Here is a 27,555-nt window from a genome sequence, read left to right on the forward strand (position 1 = left end):
CCCTTGATCTAGATGCTCGGCTGCCTCCTTTTACGCCTGCACCCTGAAAATCATGGCAGGGTTTGTGGTCGTGCTGGGGATGAAGACCGAAAGAGCCTGGCGCTTGACCAATTTGGGAGATGGAAGGGAAGACCGGGCCTAGTGCGTGGCCCTCGCGGTATGCGCCACGGCCATTGACAAGGCACAGCGGCTCTTTCTGCAGAGAACGAGGTAAGTTCTCCCTCCTTCCTTGGGTAGGTTCAACAACACTCTCTGTGCGTAAAGTCCAATATCTCCCTGTCCAGATGCCGTCAAGCGGGCTGCCAACTCGTCCCAGAGCGACACTGCGACATCGCTGAAGCTAGCCTCGAGACTTCTACTACCTTGACAGAGGGTAAGCTTCATGAAGCTGGTAATCCTCGCTTGATGCAGGCAACGACCGTCAGAATGCAGACGGCAATGGCAACCCAAAACGCCCCCATTGCACATTGTTCCGGTTGTCTTGCCAGCCTTGCAGGATGCCTCGTGGTTGATGCTCACCGGAAACCTACTTTGCGGCGACGATGCGGGGCGAAGTCCTGCAGATCTCGCTCAGAGGCCTTCCAATGCGGGCACCTCCCGAGGGAAGGCTCGATCTTTCGCTTCCGACGCTCTGTATTGAACCAGGATTATTGGCTCGTGGGAGGAAGTCGGAATCATCAATGGTAATACGCATCCAGTTTCTTCAAGAAAGCCAGCAGGGAACAGTTCGGCCAGAGTCAAACTTTCATACAAGTCCGGGCCTGTCACACAGTGGAAGATTACGGTGCCTGGGTCAATACCCTTGACTTCGAAGTGCTCGGTGAGGTCTCTTGTTCACTGGACAATGAACCCAGCCACATTTGCGCATGTTCCGGCGTTGAAGACTCTTGACAATTGTAGGTTATCCTTCTACATTGACTTGGCTGCCACTGTTCCGGACCAAACTCCTCCGATGTCCGTGAATCCCTCCCTCTCATTACGAGCAGCAATACGGCTCTGCCAACGAACTCGAGCACGCCGGCTACTAGCGATGTACTCGATCCTGTGTGAAGTCTTTGCTGTATGGCGTGGTTACGTTCTTCTTGACTCCCTCCCCTCAGCTGTTGTAGTAAGTTGCGCTCGTGCTTGTGGCTGCGTGACCGAAGAATCGCTACGGCCATGGACTACGACTGATGGTAGTGGTGAAAGAGCAACATTGTATCCTCATGATCGTCGTCTTGTCTGGTACTGAAAAACCCTGCCTTCCTACCCTGATTCCAAGATAAAAGATACCTTCTGTTTGCCAGGAGAGAGTGCGAGCCCGAGCAGAGGACGTCAAAGTCGCGGCCGTTGCAGTCGTTTGTTGATGTTACCTACCTAGGTAGGTATGCTGTACGCACACTCCGGAACATCTCGTGTGCCACAATCAGAACATAGAGCCTTGTAGTCTGCAACATTTCGCAATGAAGCGGAGGTATAGTGATCCTCTGACAGCCGACCCGAGATAGCCTACTTAGCCGAATGTCAACTACGGGGTGAGTAGTGCGTACACCAAGTGTCCTCAGTTGACCCGTCTAGCCGACCAGTCAAACACAGAGAGCTAATATTCTCCTTGATGACTTAGGAAGGAACGTCCATGCTCTTCTCAAATCAAACATTACGTCGATATGCGATGAATCGGGGCTGGAGGGGGACCCAGGACACGCCGAGGGAATAGCAGCTTCTGATCCTTCCAGCAGGCGGCATCTACAGTGATGATTGCGCCCTGAACTTATGCTTGGCCTGGCGGAAACAAACAAACACCACGAACACACGGGTGACACATGGGGGACACATCAAATCCTGGGGTCCTAGTCATGCATGGGTCAAGGTCGACTGGTGGGGATGGCGCAACTATGGACTGGACTGGACTGGAAAACAAGAGCAGTGAAACTTTGCATAGATTTCAAGATCCGCCGCTTCGGACGGACGGAGCACAGCAGGTGTGGTAATGATTCCTTGCTCCCACGTTCGTTGGGCTAAACACTGATTCTGGTGACTGAGCCAGAATCCATCCTAAAGCATAGCCCATGGGGCTTCCGTAACACATCGTGACCCACCCGTTCAAGCCTTCCCCCGTGACCGCAGATACGTCAACAAACCCCATTGCACGACGAAGAAGCTGGAATGGTGCTCGAGTCTCTTCGAGGGGTTGACTAGTTGGATGTCGTACCTCCGAATGATTTCGGGGATGATCTTGTTCATTTCGAGCAGGGCGAGATGTCGACCAATGCAGACGTGAGAACCGCCGCCGAACTGAAGTGACATTACTGTCAGCAATTTGGATGCAGAGATTTGACGTGTGGCGGCAACTCACCTGGAACATACACCGCTCCATCAATTTAATCTTCTCCTTGTCGCCTTCCAGCCACCTCTCCGGGCGGAAGACATCGGCATCTTCACCAAAGATGCCCTTGTGTCGGTGGAGAACCCAACCGTTGACAGCGACGGCTGTGCCGGCGGGGAGCTTGACGCCGTCGATCTCGGCGCCTCCGGGAGGGACTTTTCTCGTGATGTTCAAGCCCACGGCCGGGGCGATGCGCATGGCTTCCTTCAGACAGGCCTGGAAGTACGGCATGTTTTGGGATTCGTTGTACTGGACCATCTCGGACAGGTTGGCCGCCATGATTTCGTCGACCAACTTCTCGTATACCCTTTTGTTCGCCAGGACGTACCAGAAGAAGCTCTGCATCGTGCTGGCGGTCGAGTCGCTTCCGGCAAAGATGGCGCCGTGAGCTATGGCAAACACGTCCCCGTGGCTCAGGGCCTCGGGATGTTCCTGTTGGGCGATGATCAAACTGTTGAGAAGATCCTTGTATTCGGCCTTTTCGCCGTCTGAAGGTTTCTGGCGCTTCTCCAGCTGGCCGAGTGCCGTCCGCGTGACGAGGGCGTTCTTGGTCGACAGGAAGGGAATCAGATTCCAGAGCGGGTTTCGGCGGAAGATGTGGTCGAGCCAAGGTACCTGGCCAATGATGCCATTGTACCATTGTGAGTTGTCAATGGTCTTGATGTTGTTGTCCACGTCGACGCCAGCTTCCAAGAAGCCGAATTTCTTGGAGAAGGCGACTTCGCCGAGGACGTCAAAGGCGAAGAAATGGAGCCAGTCGCCCAGGTCGCACACCTTGTTGGTGTCGGCGAACTCGTCCAGCTTGGACAGCAATAGCTTCTCGGTCTCCTCGATGCGGGGCGTGCTTTGCTGCATGGACGCCAGGCTGTAAGGCGTTGCTGCGTATCGCTTCTTCACGCCATGGACCGCTTCCCGAGTCTCAGTGAAGATATCGGGGTTTTCAGGTGGAGGAAAGACTCCGTAGAAGTCCGTCTTGTGGAAGCCTTTCCCGGTCTTGAACAGTTCGATCGCGGCCTCGGGGTTGGAGAAGGAAACCTCGTTCGGCGCGATCCGTACGACGGGACCATATTTCTGGTGCAAAGCGATGTGATGCTGTTCGGTGTGGCCTGTCCAGGTACTCCAGACCTTCCATGCTCTAGTGCATGATGCAATGAAAGGGCCAGGAAACTGTCGTAGGGGTGAGGAATATCGTCTCCAGAGAGGTCGTACAAATAAAAGGACGAAAAGGATCAAGAACGGATGAGCAGCCACCACCTGCCACGCACTCAGGACGGCAGACTTGGTCAAGGGTTCGTCGTTCGTTTTGATCTCCATGCTGGTGGTGCTAATGTTGATGTGTCTAACGATGGAGTCGTTGTTTGGCGGAAGACAGCAACGATTAAGAAGAAGTAGGTTAAGAACCTCCCGCCACCACTGCAGTACCACCACCTGTGATGCCCATACCACTCAGGGCAGTCCCTTAACGAAATCATCGTGATGCCTGCCTCCTCCACGCCTGCCACACGATGCTCGTGGAATCAGCGGTCGCTCGGTCGGTTATTGATTCCCCATCTCACGGAAACGAGAATGCCCCACACGTCTAGCCCCACGATCTGTGGCCAGCGAGCATGGTCTCGGTGTTGCGAATTTCAGCGCCGCCGCAGGTCCACTGGCTGCCCCGGGATTTGCGACGGGCACAGGGGGCCGGACTGCACGGACTGGATAGATGGACTGACCTGGAAGCCCGTGCTTTGGGGATCTGGTCCCGTGGAGGGATCTGGCTGATGTGTGCAAGATGGGGTAGTCTGCGCTCACCTGGAACTAACCTCTCCTGGGCCACTCAACTGCCGAGGGGTCTCGCCGCCAACACCTGCACTTGAGCAACCTCATGGAAGCCACAGCGTCAGGAATGGTGGTGATCTCTCTTGGGTGCTTCTCGACTATGACCTTTCCACTAGTCATAAGCCGCCGATGCTCAAAGCTCTCTGTCCCGGTCGTTGATCATAGATGTCCGCATCGGACAGTCCTGAGATCTGCGTGTGCTCCCTTTCCCTTCGAAAGCCCTGCCATGCACAGAATCTTCTCCACATCACGCTACTCATACCGGTGTTTAGAGTTGAAGGCCAAGATTCGTAGCTAATTGGCACGGACCATGATGAGCGATGGTGAAGCTACCCCACATGGCGAGCTGATGTGAATGCACGAAAGAGGGCGTTGGTGAAGCCTTGGATTCTTTCGGCGGTATCCCGGTCATACTTCTGGGACGACATTCTATCATGCCACATATCAGATTGTGGGTGCCCTAATATTGTCTTCGACATATTGGTGCAGTCCATGAATGAAGAATATCACTTCTCTGTGGGCGCGGACGACCATGGCGTTCGGTACACCCCGGATGACACGACGGCCTGTAATGTCCAATGCAACCAACGTGATGGAGCTGAAGGCAATGCCCTACACCTTTACAGATGCTTTTGGCGCGGGATGTGGGATCGGAGTCAGAATAGTGAAACTATCAGCTCAACGTCGAGGTCGAAGGAGCCTCTTTACTTCTACGGTCGGCTGCCAACTCTCCGTATTGCGGTCTTGAATGTTCCAGTTGAAGGTCCCAGGATAACGTGGTCTTTCTGGGATGCTGGAAATTGTCCCTGCCCTTCTGCACTGTTCTGCTCAAAGGTTTCCATCTTCCAGAGTTCGGATTGTGACCTTGGAAGGCATTCGCTGATGTCAAACGAAATGCAGTGCAGGTGCAGGAGGTTAAAGGTTCACTTGAGGCCGTACGAGCAAAGAGGGTGAGAGGAAGGCGCGGCTGAATAACTTGACGCGTGGCTAAGAGGGATTGGCCTGGATGACGACCAAGTCCCCAGCTAAGGTACCGAGCAGGATTGCTGGCTGTCGGACGGTAAGAGGCGACTGAGGTAAGGTCGAAATGAAGGATGACATGTTTAATTCATTCCAGGAAATGGCGCCTCTAGGTAAGTTGGGCTTGCCTCGGATGAACCCATGAGACGTCCGTCTCTCGCTTTCCTCAGCACATATCACTCTTGAATTAATTATATTTGTACATACCGTTACCCTATGAGTACAACCCGCTAAAACTCATTCTGTGCGTGCCACTGCCAGACTAGCCCTTTCGCTTCCTTTCCCTCACCCTGTCAGGCCGACTTTCGCCTTCAACAGGCTCCCCGTTGATAAGCACAACTGGCTGATTGCCGTTGGTCTTGCCATTTGCTAAAGCCTTCTTTTCCTCCTTTGCAGGGATATTAGTATCTTCGTCCTCCTCTTCATCTTCGCTCCGCTCGTCGACCGTTATATTGGAGAAAACATAGTTCTTCGCGATGCGGAGGATCAGATATAGCCAGAAAAGATTGACGGCTTGAAGACAGGCAAGAAGTGAGAATGTGATATACTGGCTGATCCAGCACTTGTATTGTTGAGTCTCCCAATTCAAGTCAAAGGGACCGACGGTCCTGAATTCGGTCAGAGTCGCCCACAGGATTTGCCAGTTGATCCAATGGCGGAGGTAAATCCAGATGCCCATGAACATGAGATAGTAGGGGCCGACGACGATCGAGTCAAGGTAGTTAAGCGTTTTGGAGGTCTAGGGACTTGTCAGCATTCGAGACATGCACTACGGGAAAGAGCCCGTGTTCACCGCAAGAAAAAAGTCACTGATGTCGTGCGTGATATAGACGGCAATGCCCATCTTTGCAAAGTGGAAGCGGTAGCTCAGTCCAATGAGAGCAAGCGTGATGATGTGGTGGAAGACCAACTCCTTAAAGTCCTTGCGAGGCTTTTCCAGTTGCAAGACCAGAACTATGGCTTGCTGCGCCCAATATGCTGCCTGCAACAAGTAGTAGGCCTTGAAGATCCCTTCGTGCTTGCGGTGAGGGAAACCTTCAAACATGGCGGTCGTGTTGAAATACCACAAAGTGCCCTGCTTCATCACGTAGAGGCCGAAGGGGCCGAAGACGGCGAAGTACATGGCAGTGTAGACCTGCTCCATGAAGCGCGATTGCTTGGCTCGCTTGGTAATGCCGCATCGTATTGCCATGGGACGAATGACCCGCTGCATCATAAACTCTCTCGTGAAAGTAAAGAAGATGGTGTAAAATCCAACGAAAGCAAAGTCTGCCTTGCCCTTGCCATACATGTTCGGTCCACCCGGATGATCCGGTCCGAGAGGGTATGACAGGAAGATAGCTTTATGAAGAGGATTCTGCTCGCTTGGGTTTACGTAGTACGCCCCGAGCAATGCAAGGAGGAGGATGAGCGGGTTGAGCCAGGTGTGCCGCAGGGAGGTTTGCTTCCATTTTCGAAACGCGGATCTTGCTTTCCGTCTTTTCGAGTGAGGCTTGAGTTCTCTCTCGCGTGCCTACAGACTGTCAGGACCGTCAAAATACTGCTTTGGGTACATCGCACAGATATCTGGTTAGTGGGCCGCAGGGCCATGGTGGCCAAAGCAGGGGCGCCAGTGTCACCGCGAGGATCGCCACCGAGGTTACTCGACGTCCGGCGTGGGCGCGCCATGATGAATGATGAGGGCAACAAGAGCCCGTGCTTCCGAAATCAACAGGTAAAGAGGTTGTCAGTGAGTGATGGAAGTAAAGGGCATTAATGTGGTCAGGCCGGCCGCATTAAAAATGCATGTGAAGGGCCTTGAAATGAACAGTCAGCCTCCGCAGAAGCTCCGACTCCACACACAGAGAGAGGACCACAGCAATTTCCCAGCGAAATGTCAACCTGCTCGAAGCGCTCGTATCCCGTATCGCCGTATCCCGAGTATATGCACCGGATCTTGAGGTCACCTTTTAGGGCTCTCTGGACCGGAAAGGAAGTCAAGCCATGATGCCGTGTCTTGACTTGATGCTTTACTACACATGTGTGATTACTGCCGTGGCTATCAAACTCCATCAACATCGCGGTTTCCATCCTAAAGTGGAGGGATTGCCTCGACGTTGCATCACTCCGGCTGCTTCTTCTGGTCTGTCTCGTCAGGCCGGGGCGGTTCCTCGGGTCTCTTGGACTTGTCGACGGTGCCATGAATCTTCGCAGTCGCTGCCGGACCCTCAGGCTTGTGTTCCTCCCCTGATGAACCCATAAAGGGGTTATTCGAACCAGACACATCGCCTTGAGCCTGGCTGGTATCAGCAAGGAAGGTCCCAGAAAAGTTGGCATTACAGAACTTACATCTTTGGCGCCTTTTGCCTCTGACGTCCTCGCCTTGTCATCGGGTATAGCCGTGCCTTTGGGAGTCCTGAGCATCATGTTAGTCTGCACCGTAGCCCTGGCATAGTCCAACTTACACCTCCTTATCTTTGTTTTCACCCTTGTCGGCTGATTTCTCCTGGCCTTCGTCCTTGCCTCCGTCCTTTTCTTCGTCCTTTTCTTCATCCTTTCCTTCATCCTTTCCTTCCTCCTTGCCCTCGTCCTTGCCCTCCTCCTGCTTGCCGTCCTCGTCCTTGTCTGAATCCTCCTTAGGTGATTCTTCCTCTTCTTTCGACTCCTCAGCAGGTGCTTCTTCAACTACCTTTTCTTCATGGCCATGGCCGTGGTCGGACTTGGTCGGACCTTGCTGCCAGAGCCAACCAGCAGCTGGGACGGTGACCACGATTGAGCCGATCAACCTGTACCACTCCCGTCAGTAACCACTGAAGCTTTAGTGTTGTGTGACTGACCAAGGAAGGTCGCTGCTCTTTTGTGCGCCATGCTCACTGGCATATGTCCTCCGACCGACGGCACGAAGACTCGTCCGAGCTTGGGTTCCTGCGCGCTTGAGAGAAAAGGATTGGATGGAGCCCCGGAGGGCAGCTGGTCTCGGCAACGGCATTGATGCGGGAACTTCGAAAGACGATTGACAGGGACGATGAAGCGGGAGAGCTAGAAATCGGAGCTCACAGCTGAAGGTGGCTCTTTTGAGATAAAAGCAATTGATGTTGAATGAATTGATCCGAAGCGGGAAATGCCTCCGGACAGTCTTGGAAGCTCGCTCCGTAGAGGTCACCCCATTCCATTTGAGAAGAGCTCCAGGAACAGTAGCTACGCAACCAATGAAAATTCATCAGGCTGAGCCGGGGATGCAATGACGTCATTCTTGTGTCTTTAGTGGCTAAAATTCACTGCGCACGTGTCAGGCTGTTGATCTGCCTGTAACTTTGTACCGTACGCTTCACCCCGCTAAAGGTCTCTGGAAGACGGGGAGTTCAGAGCACCACTCCGAGTCAGTCCCCGACTTGTTTCACCAAAAGTCATTTCATTCCCTTGACTGCCTGGAGGCCGGTGTCTTTGTCGAAGCGTTCAAGCCCCCTCCAAACCATACACCGCGCATTTTCCCCTCCCACGGCTCGATCTGCTCTGTCCGCAGACTGCGTTGTCAAACCTCGAGCAAGTTCGTAGCCTCGTGCGAGTGTCCGCGCGGCGAGCTCGACCTTCGATGTCCTGAATCGGATTCTAGGAATATCTCTCTCTCTTCTCCCCGTTCAAGCAACCAACCTGTCCGTCGCCATGGCTAGGGACCGAAATTCAGCGCAGTCGGGCATTTCGCAGTTGCTCATGAAAATCAATGATCCCGATCCCGATATTCGCTTCATGCAGTTGAGCGATCTCACAAACATCCTCCTATCTCCTGCTTCAGAATACATACGGACTGATAATCATACTGCCGCAAGAATTATCGAGGGGTTGCTGAAGGCCTTAGCCGATCAGCATGGTGAAGTCCAGAATCAGGCTCTCAAATGGTGAGTTGGAACACGCCCACGTATGGACAGCACACTCATTCGTTCCGCAGCATTGGGCCTCTTGCTACACGCATCCCTGGTGAGACGATAGCGCCGCTTATCGACAAACTCACCGACCTCACCAACAAGGACATTGACATCTCAATCCCGAATACGGCCCTGCGCTCCCTCATCGCCTCCCTGCCTCAACCCAGACCGAATGAGGGGCCGAGCACCGAGGTGAAAGATGCCTACACTGCTGTGAGCAAGGTCTTGATTCCGAGACTCGTGGGCCACGTAATTATACCGTCAAGCAAACCTCCCCCACCCCTACCCAGAGGCTTGTTGGAGGCACAGAAAGATAAAGGCTACAGCAGCGACGCGGTCGATGTCATGATTGAAATAGTCAAGTGCTATGGCTCCTTGCTGCACGATTTGGAGCTAGTCGCTCTTGCCAAGGCGGTCATGAATATCATCGAGAGTCCGCAGGCTGGCGGTGTGGTCAAGAAGCGTGCTCTGGCAGGCATCGGAGCATTGTTACCTCATTTCAATGACACCCAGGTCAGATCCTTCGTGGCGGCTCTTACCGAAAGCTATCAGAACAGTCAACTGAGTATTGAACATCGGAGGTTTCTTGTGGCCACGATTGGAACGCTTGCGCGGTCGAGTCCGACCAAGTTTGGCCCCTATGTCGAGGACGTCATTCCCTATGTGCTGGAGGTCTTGAGCCAGGAAGAGATGTCGGCAAATGCATCCGTGGACGAAGATATTGAAGTTGACCCGGAGATTGAGGAACTTCGCGAAACAGCCCTCATCGCACTCGAGGCCATGCTTGGGTCGTGTCCAAATGAGACCAAATCCCGTCTCGCCGGCGCTATTGACGCCGCGCTGAGGTATCTCAAGTACGACCCTAATGTTGCCGACGTTGAAGACGACGAGATGGGTGGCACCCAAGATAACGATTCTGATGATGGCATAACAGATGATGCTCCGGACGACGATGACGATGAGTATGCCGAGCTGGATGACGATGACGCTTTCAGTGATGTTGATGACATGAGCTGGAAAGTTCGTCGCTGCGCTGCAAAGGCCTTGTACACCATTGTCTCGGGGTCGTCCTCTGGCGACAGAGGGCTGCTCTTTGGAAAAATTGCGCCTGTTCTAATATCCCGGCTGTTCAAGGAACGGGAAGACAGCGTCCGTCTAGAGGTGATCGCGGCTACAACTGCGCTGATCCGGAAAACTGGATCTGGCTTGACGGAGGCGGCACTCACCAGAGTCGACTCATCAGAAAATCCAGCCATGCCGACCAATACTCGCAAGCGAAGACGACAGGACAGCGAGGCGGACAAGAAAGACCCCGATCTCCGTGGCCTTATCTCCATACGGTCCAGTCCTCCGATTCTCCCAGCCTCGCCCCCGTCGGGTTCGCAGGCTGAGCTGGTCGGCTTGGTGCCGAAGATTGTTCAAGCTCTTACCAAATTATGGAAGAAAGCAAGCATCTCTCTGAAGCAAGCTGCTGTGGGAATGCTCAAGACCCTCACCTTGGCCCGGAATGGGATCTTATCTGATCACCTACAGCTTTTGGAGGATGCTATCGCTGACGCTTTGAAACCTGCATCTGGGGCTGGGACAGGCAGTGCAGCCTCAGGGACGTCCGCGACTGTTGCCAGCCTCCAGATCGAGACGTTGACGTTGATCAGTGTCATTGCCGAGACTAATGGTACCAGTGTACTGATTCCCTTCGTCATCGCACTCATTCCCTCGGTCACAGCAATCGTTCGAGACAAGAACTACAAAGTCTCGACAGAGGCTCTGGGCACTATTGAGCAGTTTGTGAAGGCTCTGACTCCACCCCGTTCTCAACCAGCAAACCAAGACCATTCGATACATATTGAGAAGCTTTGGCAGGCCATTGTTGATCGAGTCACCGACAATAACACAGACCTCGAGGTGCGCCATCGCGGTATCCAGGTGTTTGGTGTTCTCGTCGCCAGAACGTCAGGTACTGAGCTGTTATCGTCCTCAACCAGGGCTAAGAGCCTTGGGGTTCTAAGTGACAGACTAAAGAACGAGACCACACGTTTAGCAAGCGCGAGAGCCATTGGACTCATTGGCGAGGCTGCAAGCAGTCACGATAACATCGGTTCCGCTTGGGTTCAAGAAGTCTCCTTAGAGATGGCAAATCAACTTCGTAAAGCTGATAGGTCTCTTCGAGGATCCTGCTTGGAGTCATTGCAGTACCTCGCTTTAAACCCAGTCACGTCCTCTCTGTACGGAACAGGCACCATCCTGCAGATTCAGACATTGCTGATGCCGTTAATCTCGGCCACGGACCTGCATTTGTTGACGCCAGCTCTTGTGATAATGTCCAAGATCATCCCAACAAATGCACAAGCACTCGTGACGCCAGAGGTTGTCGAGGCACTTTGCGGTATATCACATACTAGGATCGAAGGACCTCCACTTCGAGCTTACCTCCTGGTTGCGAAAGTCATCGGTGAGCACGGAGTTGGTGCGCCACTTATGAAAGGCCTCCTCACTGTCGGAACGAACGGTGAGACGATGGTTCTTGGAAGAGCAATTGGCACCTTACTGGTGTACGGGGGCAACAATTTGACCATTACCGTAGATGACTTCCTGGCGGAACTGCAATCGTCTCATGATCTGCCGGCAATCTGCTTAGCACTAACGGTCTTGGGTGAAGTTGGCTTCAGAATGGGTTCTCAGTCTCCAGTAAAGGTCGAGACCTTCATCGAATGTCTCTCCGCCGAGTCCGACAAGATCCGGCTCGCTGCTGCGGTCGCGCTGGGCAGCGCCAGCTCCAACAACGTTTCGGAATGCCTGCCCATCATTCTTCGAAGCCTCGCGCAAACCCCTACCGCGGACTATCTGTACCTGCACTCTCTGAAAGAAATCCTTGAGCATTCCGAGAGCTCACTTGGGGAACTCCAACCGTATGCAGCAGAGTTGTGGCAGAAGCTGTTTGCCGTGGCGCAGACGGAGGACAACAGTGCCGTTGGTGCTGAATGCATAGGTCGACTGGCGACTATCGATCCGGACACATACGTCCCGGAGCTCTCCAAGTCGCTGTCGGATTCCAATGCATCAATTCGCGGCATCGTCATATCAGCGTTCCGCTTCACTTTGGGTGAAACTGGCAGTGCCTACAACAGTATCCTGATGAAGGCCATGACACCTATGCTTCAGGCCATGCTGCATGACAAGGACCTGTCGAACCGCCGTCTTGCTATTACTACTCTCAATGCTGCTATCCACAACAAGCCGGAACTGGTCATCCCAGACGTTGGTCAACTGCTTCCCACCGTCCTGGAGGATTCGAAGATCAAGCCTGAACTCATCAAGCAGGTCAAGATCGGACCGTTCACCCACACTGAAGATGCTGGTTTAGACCTGCGCAAATCTGCATATGCGACCATGTATGCCCTACTTGACTGTCCTGGAGCTATCCCACATCTCCCAATTGCCAAGATCTTTGATCGCATCCAGGACGGTATCCCCGATGATCACGACATCCGTACTCTCTGCATCCTCATGCTCACCCGTCTATCCGTGATTGATCCTGACGAAACCCGCCGCCGCCTTACGCCACTTGCTGAAAAGTTCCGCATCGTGCTTGGCGCCAAATTGAAAGAAAATGCGGTCAAGCAGGAAATCGAGAAGGTCAATGAAGCCAATGCGGCGGTCATACGCATCACCATCGAACTGGACCGCAAATTTCCTGGTGCCACTGCAGAGGGAGCGGGTGGTGAGTCGATTGGGTGGAAGGGGTATCTGGAGTATTTGAAAAAGGAATTTTCCTCGGTCGCGAGACAGGTGCAGATGGATGCTTGAGAGCTGGGAGTGAAGAAACTTTTGTCGTTACGGCTGTGCTCAAATGAGCGATGGCGTCTCTCTTCCAGGCACACAGAAGCAATGTAGCCGCGACATTGGGGAGGCGAGCACCAGTGCGTCTCATTACCCCAATCGCCAAACAGTGCACAGAAGACCTAGGCTGAGGTGCACCATTAGCGGCGGGAAGTGAATGGCTGTCTGTCCACATATCTTCAGGGATAGCCTCGCATCGGCTGAGGGGAGCGAGCCATCCTGATGGTACGTGCAGGTGATAGCACTTCAAGGCTCACGACACAGCAAATGATCCAGCGTGACTGATGTGCTGTGGTTTGGGGGGCGGAGTACGCCATGACGCCACGACGCGCGACAGTGAGCCACGATAGAAATGAAAAATGTTCAAGCGTGTACCTGGTATGGAACGACGCAGCCTGCCGATGTCCAGTACAGTACAGTAGTTGGCGCTCGCTTGCCTGGCCGTGTGCATATGGGAATCAAAGTGTCATGGCACCATATGCTCAGTAGTTCTGATCTCTTCGTTTCTCTTTTCAGCCAGCCGGCAAGCTGCTGTTCGTAGTTGTCCCAGCCAAGCAAATGTATGTGGTATGTGACGCGGTTGAATCATCCAAACGAAGCTCCTGGACGGAGTACTGATTGGGTATGGACTTCGTTTCTCCTCCCGTGGCAGCGCTTCATATGTACTGTAAGTACCACATTAATTAGTGCCCTGTTGGCTGCACGCTCCAATATACACATGTACCCCTATTTGTCTTTTTGGTGGCGAAGCGAGTATAGTCATGTTCTCTTCTATTCTGTTCTGTTCTGTTCTTATCTATCGAAAACCCCGTCTCCTCTGGTCCAAAACTCCGTCTCTTCTAGGATCCTCTACGTTCCTCTCCTCTTAGACACGTCGCGGTCTGCTGCGTCAGTGTACTCGCGCCTCATCCTCACCCTGAATCATCCTAATCCTTACTTCCGCCTTTCCATACCTTGTCGATGACAGCCCAATACCTGCCCGGATCACCCTGCATGTGTCCTACGTGTCGCGTGTGGTCGAACTTCTCGAGCCATATGTCGCAACCGGTACCGTCGTCACTGACTTTGTCGCCGCGACCGTTACTCTTACGCCTGTCGTCACCAATGTTGGGAGTTAGGTGAGTACTGGTCCCCACGTGGCGCTGATTCTCCTTATTCTTGTTCTCCCTCTGCCGCGCCCTCAGGATGGCCCGCGCCTCCTCGGCATGCACCTCCACGTCCGTCGCAGGGATCAACGCATCCGCCTCGCTGTAGATATAGGCCCTCGTGTGGAGGCCACTTTGCATAAAGGCGCCCTGCGGATCATTGAGTCTGCGCCGGATGTTCAGCGTGAGGTGTTCCCTGCCCAGTAGGGCGTCTAGGGCCGAAGTCAGCGCCAGGAAGCACGACACCGCAATCTCGCCCGTTTTGCGGGTGAGAGGGTATGTCTTCGCGCTGGGGAGGGCTTCGCAGATGGCGGCGTGCGAGGCCGCGGGGTCGGGCAGGCTGGGGGTTGAGTCTAGGATTAGGGCGGCGAGAGGGAGACACCCGGGGAGGATGGCATCATGATCACCCCTGCAAGCAAGGGCGTAGGCATCCGCAAGCTGACATGCCGACCAGGCGCCGCCGTTGGAAAAGACATGCATCAGCACCCTCAGTTTGTGGCCCGTGGCGTCGGCCTGAAGCCTTCGAATGACACGGATAGCGGGCTCCAAGTTGCGCATCTGCGTCGCGTGCGTGCGCCAGAAAAAGTCGCCGCCGTCTTGCCGGAGGAGGAGGATCGGCGAGGAGGTATACTTCGCCCGGTAAGCGGTCGAGTATTTCGCGATGTGCCGGGGCTGGGCGTACATCCAGGAGCAGATGATGATGAGGCCGGGATCGGCAGTTGGTTCTTGGGCGGCAGAGCTGCCAGTGGCAGAAGCAGAAGCAGAAGCAGTGGCGACCACGTCCGCCGTGCTTGATGTTGGTGGCGTGGGCGTTGATATGGACGTCGGGGATGATACGTAATAGTAGACCTGCTCGCCTAGACGGGTAAAGTCTGAAAGGTATGTGTCGTCGGGCTTGGATGTCGAGCCTGAGCCTGAGCTTGAGGCCGCCTGGGATTTGAGTTCGGGCACCGGGCCCGCGAGGTCCATGTTGACCGTTGATGATATGGTGGTCGTGTTGGTGTTGGTGGTGAGAGAGGGATGAGGGACTTTGGATTCGGAACCTTGAACCTCTGCGAAGATACGCTACCTCGTCGCTTGAACCTGGTGCTGTACCTTTTGTATAAGGGCCAAAGATCGGCCACTTCATGTAAATAGATATAGCGTCGGTCTGGAGTCCAAAAGTCTGGGTGGTGTCCCAACGACGGGATAGCTATCCACGTCCCATTAATCCATCGGGATCACTCCGTGCCGGGCTGTTGATATATATGTATATGAATGAATCTCGCTTTGAATGCGGGCCAAGTGAGGCCTAGCTAGATGACTGGAGGACCTTAGTCGCTACGATAGGTCGAATATGTACCTACGTACGTACCGTGTAGTATGGCCGGCCAGAGCGAGATAGAGATTACTCGCATAAAAGTCCGTCTAAGCCAGTTGTTTAGCCTTCGCGTAGCCGGAAGCACGTGGTATAGTCGGTGTGAGGTGCTCGTAGTCTCGGCAGTAAGGGTGTGTAGCCCTGTGTACCCCAAACCAGCGGCGACTCGGACTCGTTATGAAATGGGCTAGATCGAAGGCTGGCGATATAATCTTTACCACGAGAGAGTCGGAGGAACGGGGATGTCTTGATTTTATGAGACAGATTCAAATACCATGAAGTGAAAGAAAGTCGAAGAGATACAAAGCCATGTTGGAAGTTGTGGTACGAGCATTTCCAAATCTGACAAGGTGCAGCGCTCATACTCCGCCGTAGAGTGCCGTGCTTTGCCCTATTCTCGAGGTCCGGTAAAACACATAGACAATCAGCGCGAAGAAAGGTCAGCGTCGTCGGCGTGTTGTTTGACTTCCTGCATTGATTAAGGGAGAGGTTCGCACAAACATGTTGATCGCAATTGAGATACATTAGGCGTTGCTGCAGATGTGTCTGGCACGAGCTTGTGCAAGTACTGTCCTGCTAGAGAAGATTGTGCTGAAGGGCCGTCACAACGAGGCTGAAACCCCTGCGACACTGGTCAAAGGTGCCACGCGGAATCTGGGCACAAGGACAGGATGTGAGAACTCTGACACCGTCCAACACAATCTCGGAGCCACGCTGTTTGGAAGTACCCGGAGCACGTCACTGCGAGGTGCGAAAGAGGAACCACCATGTCAATCCCCCGGCCTGCGTGATTTGGCTGGCGTGTGTGCTTTTTCCGGCTAAAGAAGCACTGTACCAATGGTGTTGAGGCTCAGGAGCCGATGGCGCCGGATGCTGGCCTTCGTGTATCGGACGATCGGAGTTTCGGTAAGATATGTCTGCGCCATGGAGCGCTGGAGCTCACAGTGCTTTTAGGTATTGTTGTTTGAACCGCACCAGGGACATCGCCTTCAAGATACTCCGCCGGTTCCTCTTCCTCCCGAATCTCGGTCCAACACCAAGGCTGCCACATACATTTCGGAGGCCGTGGCTCTTTAGTCGCCTGAAAGTCGACGCTCGAGTCAGCAGTAGCGCGTTCCAAAGCATGCTCGGTCCAGTCCAATCTAATGCTCATGTCTTGTTATGTAGCCACGATAACGAGTCGTAGCCGAGGTGCATTTCAACGTGCAATCTCTTAACAACACTATCCGGATGTTGATATGGATCGGCAGCTCGTAGGGCTAGATCGAGGTGTAGGGAAGTACGCCATATCCAGCATTCTTCCATCTTCTGCGCGTGAAGCTCTTAGTGTACAGCGCAGGAAAATGACGGACTGATGATACAGAATGGGTCCTCAGGTATTCGTGACATATATCGGTGGCCGCGCTATTTCTTGGTGTTACTAGGATGCGGGCACCGTTGAGGCATTATGCGGCCAGAGCTGGACTACCCGTAGGTCCAGAGTAGATGCTCCAGCTTCCTGAACTCGGGAGCACTGTCCCTGATTGGGGTGATCGACAATACCGGCTACGCCTGTTCTTTGTTGACGTCTTGGAGCAAAGCGTGTGCATACTTTAAGCAATTCCCATATCGGCCGTTGTTCATGGCATACATTCTGCTCTGATCAACCGCCGTGTCCAAACGGGTCGCTTTCTTCTGGACCAGCACACTTGCGATCTGCCAGAACTCGAGAGGCGCAATCTTCAAGAAGCCATACCGCTCTTGCTGTCTCGGGTTTAACTTCGCGTTCTGGAAATCCCAGATCTCTTTCCACCGTTCCAGCGCAACCGCCATGCTCTGCATCAACTGCCTCTTCCTGGGTCTGTATGGCGATAGCCACAGGGTTTGCAAAAGTGCCAAGATGAGAGTGAATAAGTTGAGCAACGACAGGCTCAGCATGGAGGAGCGCATTTGCTCACTCCACGTGTCTTGCAAGAAAGCATTGCATAATTCGGAGAGGTGCAGAGTCTGAAGTCCGTGCTCCCTGAATGAAATCTGGTAGCAGTCCTGAGCGCTGTCGGCGAAAAAGGCCTCCACCGGACAGGGCATATCGACCTCCAGTTCTTCGGCGAATAACCGAGGTGTCATATTGTAGAGGATGGTGAAGCTCGCATCGAGATTGAAGATACCACATACAAGCCGTATCTTGGTTTCGCTGTCGCCATATTGATTCCACTGGAACATTTCTGGCAGTGGTGGTTCAGCGTGAAAAAAAGGATTGCGGGTTTGGAGGAGTCCAAGAGCGCGGACGCCAGAGATAATCGCTTCGAAACGAGCAGTCCGGGCTTCCTTCCGCTTGGCAAGAGAGCCTTCTCGAAGCTTGATCTGAGTGATGAAGAAGGCGGCTTGGAGAGCCTGCCATCCTCCGAGGTCATTTGTGTATTTAGTATGATGCGGTGCCTGAAGTAGCTTTACGAAATCTTCGTTGCTGAAGACATATTCCTCCACGAGTTCGAGGATCCCTCGCGCCAATTCAATGTCACCCGGACCTGAAGAAAACATTGCTCCAGTGATGACCATGACCGTCAGCAAATACGGTGAAGCCGAGCTGGCGTGGAATGTTCCCGGGAAGAGTATCGGGCTGTGCGGGATGTAATCGCGAAAGTAATGTCCAATGAACCGTTCAACGTTCTTTCTCGAAAATAGAGCAGAAGCTTTTGCCAGCCGATCGTTCAGGGCACGCTCAGGATGGCCCTGAGGCAATGACAGTGAAAAATTTGTCAAAGAGTCTACCAAGGTGCTGAAAGGATTGGGGTCGTTGAGGGTTGCGAAAGGTGTTGATACTTCGGACGCTTGCCAGTCCATGTGCCAGTTTGCATCAAGGCCGGTCCCTGCAAAGTCTTCTGAATCCGGAAAGAGGTAGGAGACGAAGACGTCGTCCATTCGCCCCGCGTCAAACGGCGCCACGTATTCGTCGAAAAGCAATTGTTGTATTGATGCAGACGCTCCGAGATCGCCTCCAGAGATACCATTGAGGGTGGTTGATGAGGGAACTAGAGAGCTCAGAATTCATTGTTGCACAGGGTCTGCTTGGTGCCTCACCATTTCCTTCTTCCTTCTCTGTCTCGTGACCGAATGCGTCGGCCATGGTTGTCGTGGTCGGATTGACATAGTTGAGCAAAAAGCCCAAGGAAATCTTGCTACGTTCCTGCCGACTAAGCGTCTTCGGTCTTGGAGGAGTCCCAGGAGAGCGTGTCTGGGTTGAGGGTGATGGATCACTAGAAATCGGAGCCGACGTTGGCTCCGTTATTGAATCGGGTTCGGGCTGCGAGACGCGGGTGTAGGTGCATTCAAGACCATGTGAAAGACATGTCTCGCATGGACTGTCCAGGTCACAGGCTAGCTTCAAGCGTGCACATGCATCACATGCTCGCGTCTTCTTGCCCTTCTTGAGTTTCCCGGGGATCGGTTGCTCTCCTCTAGATGGACAATTGATATAGTGCCGGCGGAGCACATCCCTAGGTCGGAGTCAGCCATTTGAGGGTCCCAGTCCACCTCGCCTTCGTTTACGGCGGAGTCGTCTGAAGCGGCAGAAGCATGCGACACCAATTATTTCAGGCGTCATTGGGAGGAGATTGTTGGCGCAACCACTTTTGGCAAGTTGCTCCTGATTGTTCGAGGCCGTGGTTTCGTCGGGCAAAGGCCACCATTTAAAGCAGCCACAGCAGGGAGTCACTTACGACCTGCGGTACGACTTGGTGCAAAAACAGCACACCCATGAGCGCAAGCGAGACTCTACCGAGATGCGTCAACAGAGATTGTAGTCGAAGGCTGGATGTTCCCGGCACCCGACCTCTAGCTGCTTGCTTACCTTGGGAGTCCATTTCTGTTTGATGTGATATTCAGTTCCTGTTCGACCGTCCGGCATCTCCCTCATTCCTTCATGGTCTGATGACCCAGTCGAACCGCGCACGACCATGTAGTGCAGTTATCGATAGAATCATCTCGCAACCGTGCTGCCAGGCCGTCATGGCTTCAGGCCCATAATAAGGACAGAGTCGTAGATTGTAAGACGTGCGTCTCATCGGACTCGAATGCTGACCGAGCCAAGATGTCATAGATACGATGTGCACGTCTGACAGCGGCCGTACGGATATCTTGCCCGTCAGAGGATCAGAGTGTCCATGTCCGACCGACGCGATACGGAGCGCATACGGAGTACGGAGTACTGTGACCGTTCACGCCAGTCCCACATGATTGGTTAGAGCTGACAGATGGTCTCGAACATTCCCAGCAGCGAGGTTCAACGGCGAGTCGGTCCAATGTCAAAGCCGGATCATCTGCGAGACTTTGTATCACTGTGTCGGAGAATTGTTCCCGGCTACAGACTACTCGGGTTCCATTCTATATGCGACAAGGGCTTAACTCCTTGTAACGCGGCCATGCAAGGTGCAGGTGAACAAGGTGTGAATTGGTTTTAGGCGTGACTTGCACAATGGGGAAGTTGTTCCTCCTGTTGAAAGCGGGCTAGACAGGGCTTTACACTATGACAGTCAGTCTGCGGGCTACGGTCGCTGTGAGAATTGCGTACCGGCAAGATGCTCAAGGTTGGGAGATGAAGAACCGGTTGGGAGTGAGCTTGATGTCCTGCTGGTGTCGGTCCACGCCCCACGTCATTTGCGTCTGACAAAAAACGCAGCTAAAGCGAGTGGATCCACTCAACGCGTCGCGGGGTCGGCCAGCGCAGTCGCGTCACCAATAATTGTCCTTATGGGCATCTTGATCGCACAGTGAGCATCAAATCGCACAGCAGCACTTTAAACACCGTCCTTCACGATGGATCAGGACTTCAAGAAATACCTGGCGACCGAGGTCCTCTCAGAACAACGGGCGATATCATATCGCAACGTATCGCGCGTCTTCAAAGTCCATGTGAATGCTGCGAAATGCATGCTCTATGACTTCTACGAATTCCAGAACAGCAAGAAGCCGGGCTCGATATACGCCACGTATCTTCTTTCCGGGTTCAAGAAGAGGCCGACTCCGCCAATCACAACTAATGGCGCCACCAGCAAGCATGACTTCGACCCGGACGAACACATTCCCTCCAGCCCTCCGCCCTTCACGAGCTCGATGCTCGAACCCAGTCAACAGAGCAGTCAAGCGGATGAGGAGGAAGATGCAGTGCAAGTCCCCGTGCGGACCATCTCGCTCGTGAAGGAGGACGCGTTGGAAGAGTTGAAAGACCAATACGAGAGCATCACATCCATACACATCTACAGCCTGTCGCCCACGCGCATCCAAGACCTGTTCACATTATCAGACATCGGCCGAAACTTGTTCAACGAAGAAGATCCCCTTCAGCACAACAAGGCCTACGGTGTGATCCAGAACCCCAATGTGCGACGGCGCAAAGGCAACAGGCCAGCCGCTATCCCCCCTGGACCTGCCGCAAAGTTCCAGCCCGTCAAAGAGGAGCCCAAAAAGACATCCGCATCTGCCATTCAAAGCAAGCCAGCTCCCAAATCTGGGCCAGCAGCCGGAGCCGTAGGCACAAAGGCCGAAGAACCATCTCGCCCTTCATCCCGCGACAGCACCTCGACAACCACATCCTCTAAGCAGCCTTCGAAACCACCCGCCTTGAAACGAGATGCATCCGACCTCTTCAAAGCCTTCGCGAAGCAAGGCAACAAGAAGTCAACACCGACCAGTACGCCAAAAGTGGCTCGGCAAGACACTACCATGAAAGACGTCGACATGGACGATGACGAAGGCGAATCCGAAGACGAAGCCCTCTTCCTGGACACGAACACGCGCAAACCCGCAAGCGGCTCCAAAAAACGACACAGCGACGTCGTGAAAAAGGAGAAGGAAGACCGAGCTGCGAAACTGCGAAAATTGATGGACTCGGACGACGAAGAAGTAGCTGCCGTGCCAAGCGTCGAGAAAGCGACGGGTCTAGAGACCGACGAGCCTGTCGCCGCCCGGAAAGGCACCGACGCAGATGCGCCGTCTAAAGGGCCTGGAGAAGACGAGCAGATCGCCTGGTCGGAAAGTGATGGTGAGAAGAAAGTGGCCACCAAGGAACCGAAACGACGCCGCGGCAAGCGCAAGGTCATGAAGAAACGCACGACAAAGGATGAAGACGGATATCTCGTCACAAAGGAGGAGGCCGTGTGGGAGAGTTTCAGCGAGGATGAGCCGGAGCCGCAGCCCGCGACCGCGAGGAAAGGCATGGCGAAGAGTTCCTCCAAGATACCGTCTCAGAGCCAGAGTCAGAGTCAGGGTCAGAGTCAGGGTCAGGGTCCGGGTCAGGCTCAGGGCAAGGCAGGGGTGAAGAAGAAGGGTACTGGAGGCGGAGGCGGCAATATCATGAGTTTCTTTGGGAAGAAGAACGCGTGAGCATGAGCGTGAGCGTCGTGGGCGGCGGAGTTGCATGATCGCATAGTCGTATAGTCGCATGGTGCACACACAAGTTCTCACGTGCCATAGAGTAAGCCTGCGTGAATGCGTTACCGTATCTCTTATTGCTATAGTAGATACGGATATTTACAGCCGGACGTGCTCTCTCCATCTTCTGTCAGCTAACCTGGAAGTGGGAGTGGTATAGCAGCGATGAGTAGGTAGGTAGGTATGTATGTATTGTGCCTGATATATGAGAGAGGTGTCATGACACGGCGCTTTGGGAGGCGAGAAGGCGCCTAATACCTCATAGCTAGGTACCTAGTACCTGTACATATATATGTCGAGCGGGTGTGTGGTTTGAGTACATCCTCTGTCGCCTTCACAGTGACCACAGTGAAGCTCCACTGTGCATGGTACCACCCACGGAACCATGATCGAGTGGACAATTGCCCTCGTCGAGCCATCACTACTTGATATTGTACATTGGTTGCGAATGACTGCGCGCCACATCAGCTTCATTCAGTCATCACGTCGTAATCTACATTTCGTGCCCTTTTGGCCACCCTTTCACACAGAATACTCGACCCAGCCGACCCCAACCCTGTACCCTCTCGTGCTGCTCCCATCGGCCTCGTCCTTGAGAATCAATCGAGGCTTCTTCTCCGCCAACCACAGCACAGTCTGCGCGAAGACGCTGTTCGCCCACGCGAACCAACTCCGCGTCATGCCCTCTCCACCGCCACTCGTCCTGACGCCTCTATTCACGTCCACGGACTCGTTGAGCAGGCCGAACACGCTGACATTCTTCACCCGCTCCAGACATTCCAGGATTTCGACGTCCGAGGTCGACGTCATGGCCTGAACGAGCACGGACATGGGCCACGCGTTCCGCAGGCCGATATGCGGGCCGCCTATGCCGCTGAACTTGGCGCCAGAGAGGAAATACGGATTGCCGCGTGGCGAGAGGATCATGCGGCGCGTATTCTGGTAGATTTCATCCGCGGCGTCGACAAAGCCGAGAAGTGGAAGAGATAGCAGAGAGGGGATGTTCGCGTCGTCGATCAGTAAATGCGAGCCGTATCCGTCGACCTCGTAGGCGAAGACTTGGCCGAACTCCGGGTGCGTGACGACCGCGTGCTTGTAGATACCATCTCTGATGACGTTCGCCCTCTGCGAGAGATCCTGGGCGAGTTGAAGGAGTTGGTTCGCTTGTCGTTCGCTCGATGCCGCGGAACTGGCGGACTTCAGCATGGCGGCTGCGCGGGAAAGTTCCACGCTCATCATTGCGTTCGCTGGGATGAGGAAGCCGAAGATGGTCGCGTCGTCGCTGGGGCGGAATGCCGAGCGGATCAGACCGGTTCCGGGGCCTAAGGGGTTGCCCGTCCCTTCCAGGTTAAGAGTCTCGGTGCCGATGCGCGTGGTGCGGGAAAACGTGTACTCGTTGCGTTCGTACCAGCCCGAGTCTGGGTTGAACGTGGGCCTCGCCTGCGCGTCCAGGACTTCCAGGAGAGATTCCAGTGCTTTGAACCACCTCGTCGTCAGGAACGCCGTGGAGCCAGTGGCAGAATGGTACTCGTTTGTCAGACGCAGGAAGGCCGCCAGACTGTCGAGCTCGTATTTACATTCAAACACGACGCTGGGTTCATACGCCGGGTGGACGATGTCGTCCTGGCCGGAGTGGACTGGCGAGAGGCGCGACGGGTCTGGTGGCTGGAACGCATTGCAGTAGGGAGAGGAGATGACGAACTCGGCTTGCGTGTTGATCGCGCCGAGGATGAGGCTGGAGATGTCTGGGGCGGATTTGGCGAGGAGTTGATATTGGGCGAGTTGGTTTGTCGAGTCGCGTAGCCATTCGGCATTGATGTCGCCGGTGACGATGAATGATTGTGCCGCTTTCCATTTGTCCTTGTCTCGTAGCAGCCTTGACTTTGGGGCGTGCGTCTTGTCTCCGTCTACGTGCCATAACACCGTCGTGTCGAGAGTATTGGGAAAGGCATTCTGAAACATCTGCGCCAGGTCCGCGTCTTTTATACGCGGATAGAGGTCGTCTATCACATGTTCCACCGCGGGGGAGGAGAACTTGCGACAATTCGGATGCGGTCTCTGGTACGGCAGTTGTAGAGGTCCCTTGCTGAGAGGTTTACTGCATACCAAGTCAGCAAGAGCCGTGATGCAAACACCGCTTGTCTTACTGGATATGCCGCGCGTAGCTTGTGTAATCTGGGCACAGCCCGAAGAGGGGTTCCTGCTGGTTCGCGGCATCGCTCTCATACGGTCGATCGTCTTCGTTGCTTGCTGCTGGATTGCCGTAGGCCGGTTGCAGCCACACAGGCAGAGTGAGTAGCTTTGCCCATTGCCGGACATGCATGACCGCTGCAAGGGACTATGAGGTTATTCTGGAGGAGGACATCCCCGTATTTCCCGCGTGTCGGAAGGTTGCGTCGACGACGAGGTCAAACAAGGCTGAGGGCTGATACGGTGGAGCATAAGAGGCATAATGGCAAGACTGTTAGTCGGCGCCATTCCCTTTCATGTTGATATCGTCAAAGATGAAGCGATAAAGCGAGCAGGTTGACACAACGGCTAAGTAATCTCATTACGCCCTCCCTGGGCACTGTGAACTGTTGTTACAACGCCTACATTGGCGCATTTCGTACAGAGGACGTCTCTAACTACCTCCGGCCCCAAGCTCGGTTCACACAGTCCCCCTTTGCATCCTTGCTGCCAAAGCTGGGGCCAGAGTCCTCTTCCTCCCCTCTTACATGCATCGCAGGCACTGCCCCCGCCCTCTTCTTCAGTGAGGTAGGCAGTTGCCTTATCTCATGCGCAGCGCACAAGGCCGCGGGATCGGAGCGTGATGCGCCAGGCGACCTTCACCCTTAGGGTGGAACAACATGTGTCCCATGTATTCGTTGCCATGAGAGTCCACCCCGTACCAAACCTGCGCGACGTCTGGCATCACGCACACGAGCTTGAATCCGTCGCGAACCCCCAGCTGACCATCGAAGTGTCGCCGAAATTCGGTGCGATAGCGAAAGGCATGTCCACACTCATCGCACTTGTACATCCAGTCCTTGTCTCTTTCGGCTATGCTGAACCCATATTCTAGGTTTGGTGGATGACATCGGTCCGGATTGTTTGGGTAGCGGTGTTTAGGCAGCGGAGGAAGGTTGCTCACATGTATGTTACCGGCTTGGCGAGAGACATCATGGGCAAGGGGTGTCATTCCCGGACGGCGCCGACGTCTTTCATCTGCCTCCTGAGGGTGGTTTGTCTGTGCAGCGTCTTCTGTCGCTTGTCTGCTCGTAGCCGCCGCTTGTGATGAGACATTGACATCATCAGGCATTCCGCTACTCAAAGTGACATTCCCAGCAGATGGCGACTGGATCTGAGTGTCTTCGGGCGGATGGTCCAAAGTCTGGTCGAGCAGAAGGCTTGAAGCCTGAGCGAGCAGAAGGAGTACAGAATGGCCGCTGTGGGGGTGCGTAGCTGGCCTGGGACTCTGAGGAGAAGCCGCCACAATCGTACGCATGGAGTCGAGTATTCCGTCCTCGAGCAAGTCGTCGAGATTGTAGTAGTCATGGAGCATGAGCAATTGTCGCTGCACCAGGATCCCTTGACTGGTCAAATCAAACGCGTCGACAAACCACTGGAGGTCGGCGTGAAGGTGTGCTGTCTGTGTTATTGGCTCATGAGTCTCAACAAAGGTTTCCACTGCCTGAATGAACGCCTCGTCCATGATGTTGAGGGTTTCCTCACTGACGGTACTTCCAGCCATTGTAGACTAAGCGTCCAGGCGACGAGACCGGTTTTGGTACGATGACAAAGAGGGTTCTGGCAAGTCTTCCTCAAGGCTGGTATGAGAGCGAAACTTGTAGCGCGAGACAACAACAGGCGCGCAAGGCACCTTTGGTGCGATTGCGCCTTGGCAGGGAACAAAAGCAGCGGGCCCATCTTGTGGATTGAAGGCGTTCTGTAGAGGTGCTGCTGGTGCCCGCCCTGTGCTGTCGGACCTTCACTGGGGAATATTAGCACTTTGTCAAAAACTGACACAGGTACGACGCACCTTGGCCACCTCAGACCAGACTCCTATACATATGACCTGACTTGATGCCCTGCCGCTGACTGTCTAGCACAGGGCGGTTAGCTCATGCTGAGGGCTGAAGGTGGAAGACGGATGCATGCTCTTATGCCCATGACAGCCGCTTGACAAGAGCCAACGACAAACGACCACGGGCAGATTGCTCCCGCAACTGACGTGTGTTTAGAGAAATGCAAACAAACACAGAGGCAGGGAGCGCGATCACCGGAAGTCGCTGTCCTCTCATATGACAGTCGTCGGCGGATTCCAATTTTCGACCGAGCGATCCAGCCAGTACCTAAGCCGGGCACTTGGTGACTGCGTAAGGGCTGGGAATAATGCCGCTTGGGCTGAGTCAGCGGACCAGGGACGTTTACCAGCGACTGAGGACTAGGACGATGTCCCTGATGGGGTCAGGGACCACGAGACCACCACCTTGTCGTGAAAGGTTTCCTGAAGGGATAACCGCAACAAAGCGCCGCGACTGCAACAAAGAGATTGTGCTCCCACTGAAGCGATGCAGGAGAAAGATGAGGAACGGAAGAGTGAGGAACCTCTTATACTCCGAACGACGACGACTACGACGCTGGCGCGGGGCAGCGTGACAATGTTGACGTCAGCGTGACACGACGAGGTGACATTTTGTGGCTTCTTCACAGCTCGCGACAGAGTTGGCACCAGCTGCAAGCACAGGCGTCAATGTCGACTGCGTCCCTCGCAAGACCAGAGGTCAAGGAAGAGTCGAGCTGTCGTGGTAGCGCAGATGGTCACGATTCGGGCTGTGGGACAAGTCGGACGACAGAAGCCACCAACAATGCCTTCGTAGCTAGCATGATGTGATGGAGACACCATGCGGCTCAGGATCCACAAGGCTGGACGGATCATGTCGATGGAGTTCAAGTGGACGTCGTCTTTGCCGTGTTCGCGGCCGTCGAAGACAACTCAGTGAAAGCCTCGTTTGGAAAGCATCGTTTCCTGGTGGACATTCGCTTCGGTAGCTTCCACCATAAAATGCTCCGTCGGAGAGTTGCTCGTTTGTATCCGACACATCCATCAAGGCCGGCCACAGTGCCAAGCATGGTCGGCGGGAACACTCGTATGGAGTACGGAGGGCAGAATTCCGTGTTGGTAGGGATGGTGCTGAGGAGGACTCCCCAATACCTGTCTGACTAAGAAACTCTGACGCAGGTATTGATCGAATATTCTCCGCGAGAAACCATTCCAGCAGGAGTACGGAGTGTTGTGACTACTGAGAGTTTCGGCCCCGACGGCAATGAAAGACAGGATGGTGCAAGGATGGTAATTACTTACCTGTAGTTACTGCATCGGGCCTCCTCCATCACCGATTCAGTCTGGAGATGAATATTCCCCACGGCCGGAACCTCGGTCCAGCAGTCATGAATCCAGGCCCGGCGCTCTGTACTGTATATGCTTGCAACATGCTTCCAATCAGGGCGAACGGCAAGGTACATACTGACTACTTTAGTGCATATGCAAACCCCGGTGTCCAGCACTTGGAGAAGCAGGCAAGGACCGCGGCTCGCAAGCGTTGCGAAGCGCACAGAATAACGGCACCGCTTCTCCATCGTCTACATTGCTTAACTGTTTGTCATACATATAAATTCAAGATATAAGCAAGAAGCACCTGTAACAACTTCAAA

The 27,555-nt window shown here is 54.1% G+C and overlaps 9 protein-coding genes across 9 annotated transcripts; 2 read left to right on the forward strand and 7 right to left on the reverse strand.

The window, feature by feature from the left end:
* Positions 1–2,082: 2,082 nt before the first annotated feature.
* A1O7_08814 (uncharacterized protein) lies at positions 2,083–3,679 on the reverse strand (the record flags this gene model as incomplete). Its single annotated transcript, XM_007762803.1, has 2 exons — positions 2,083–2,274; positions 2,336–3,679. 2 exons carry the CDS (start codon positions 3,677–3,679, stop codon positions 2,083–2,085), a joined length of 1,536 nt encoding a protein of 511 aa, XP_007760993.1.
* A 1,789-nt stretch (positions 3,680–5,468) lies between these two features.
* Positions 5,469–6,874, reverse strand: A1O7_08815 (uncharacterized protein; the record flags this gene model as incomplete). Its single annotated transcript, XM_007762804.1, has 3 exons — positions 5,469–5,945; positions 6,000–6,719; positions 6,767–6,874. 3 exons carry the CDS (start codon positions 6,872–6,874, stop codon positions 5,469–5,471), a joined length of 1,305 nt encoding a protein of 434 aa, XP_007760994.1.
* A 433-nt stretch (positions 6,875–7,307) lies between these two features.
* Positions 7,308–8,174, reverse strand: A1O7_08816 (uncharacterized protein; the record flags this gene model as incomplete). Its single annotated transcript, XM_007762805.1, has 4 exons — positions 7,308–7,481; positions 7,535–7,601; positions 7,651–7,971; positions 8,023–8,174. The coding sequence occupies 4 exons, from the start codon at positions 8,172–8,174 to the stop codon at positions 7,308–7,310; spliced, it is 714 nt and encodes a 237-aa protein (XP_007760995.1).
* A 674-nt stretch (positions 8,175–8,848) lies between these two features.
* A1O7_08817 (uncharacterized protein) lies at positions 8,849–12,915 on the forward strand (the record flags this gene model as incomplete). The annotated part of the gene is made up of 2 exons (XM_007762806.1): positions 8,849–9,081; positions 9,132–12,915. The coding sequence occupies 2 exons, from the start codon at positions 8,849–8,851 to the stop codon at positions 12,913–12,915; spliced, it is 4,017 nt and encodes a 1,338-aa protein (XP_007760996.1).
* Positions 12,916–13,874: 959 nt separating this feature from the next.
* A1O7_08818 (uncharacterized protein) lies at positions 13,875–15,062 on the reverse strand (the record flags this gene model as incomplete). The annotated part of the gene is made up of 1 exon (XM_007762807.1): positions 13,875–15,062. The coding sequence occupies one exon, from the start codon at positions 15,060–15,062 to the stop codon at positions 13,875–13,877; it is 1,188 nt and encodes a 395-aa protein (XP_007760997.1).
* Positions 15,063–16,995: 1,933 nt separating this feature from the next.
* Positions 16,996–18,556, reverse strand: A1O7_08819 (uncharacterized protein; the record flags this gene model as incomplete). Its single annotated transcript, XM_007762808.1, has 2 exons — positions 16,996–18,461; positions 18,511–18,556. The coding sequence occupies 2 exons, from the start codon at positions 18,554–18,556 to the stop codon at positions 16,996–16,998; spliced, it is 1,512 nt and encodes a 503-aa protein (XP_007760998.1).
* A 1,688-nt stretch (positions 18,557–20,244) lies between these two features.
* Positions 20,245–21,810, forward strand: A1O7_08820 (uncharacterized protein; the record flags this gene model as incomplete). Its single annotated transcript, XM_007762809.1, has 1 exon — positions 20,245–21,810. The coding sequence occupies one exon, from the start codon at positions 20,245–20,247 to the stop codon at positions 21,808–21,810; it is 1,566 nt and encodes a 521-aa protein (XP_007760999.1).
* Positions 21,811–22,380: 570 nt separating this feature from the next.
* On the reverse strand, positions 22,381–24,181 carry A1O7_08821 (uncharacterized protein; the record flags this gene model as incomplete). Its single annotated transcript, XM_007762810.1, has 2 exons — positions 22,381–23,956; positions 24,006–24,181. 2 exons carry the CDS (start codon positions 24,179–24,181, stop codon positions 22,381–22,383), a joined length of 1,752 nt encoding a protein of 583 aa, XP_007761000.1.
* A 447-nt stretch (positions 24,182–24,628) lies between these two features.
* Positions 24,629–25,591, reverse strand: A1O7_08822 (uncharacterized protein; the record flags this gene model as incomplete). Its single annotated transcript, XM_007762811.1, has 1 exon — positions 24,629–25,591. The coding sequence occupies one exon, from the start codon at positions 25,589–25,591 to the stop codon at positions 24,629–24,631; it is 963 nt and encodes a 320-aa protein (XP_007761001.1).
* Positions 25,592–27,555: the final 1,964 nt, after the last annotated feature.

This window comes from Cladophialophora yegresii, assembly GCF_000585515.1.
Source record: "Cladophialophora yegresii CBS 114405 chromosome Unknown aczIN-supercont1.6, whole genome shotgun sequence".
NCBI classification, from domain to species: domain Eukaryota; kingdom Fungi; phylum Ascomycota; class Eurotiomycetes; order Chaetothyriales; family Herpotrichiellaceae; genus Cladophialophora; species Cladophialophora yegresii.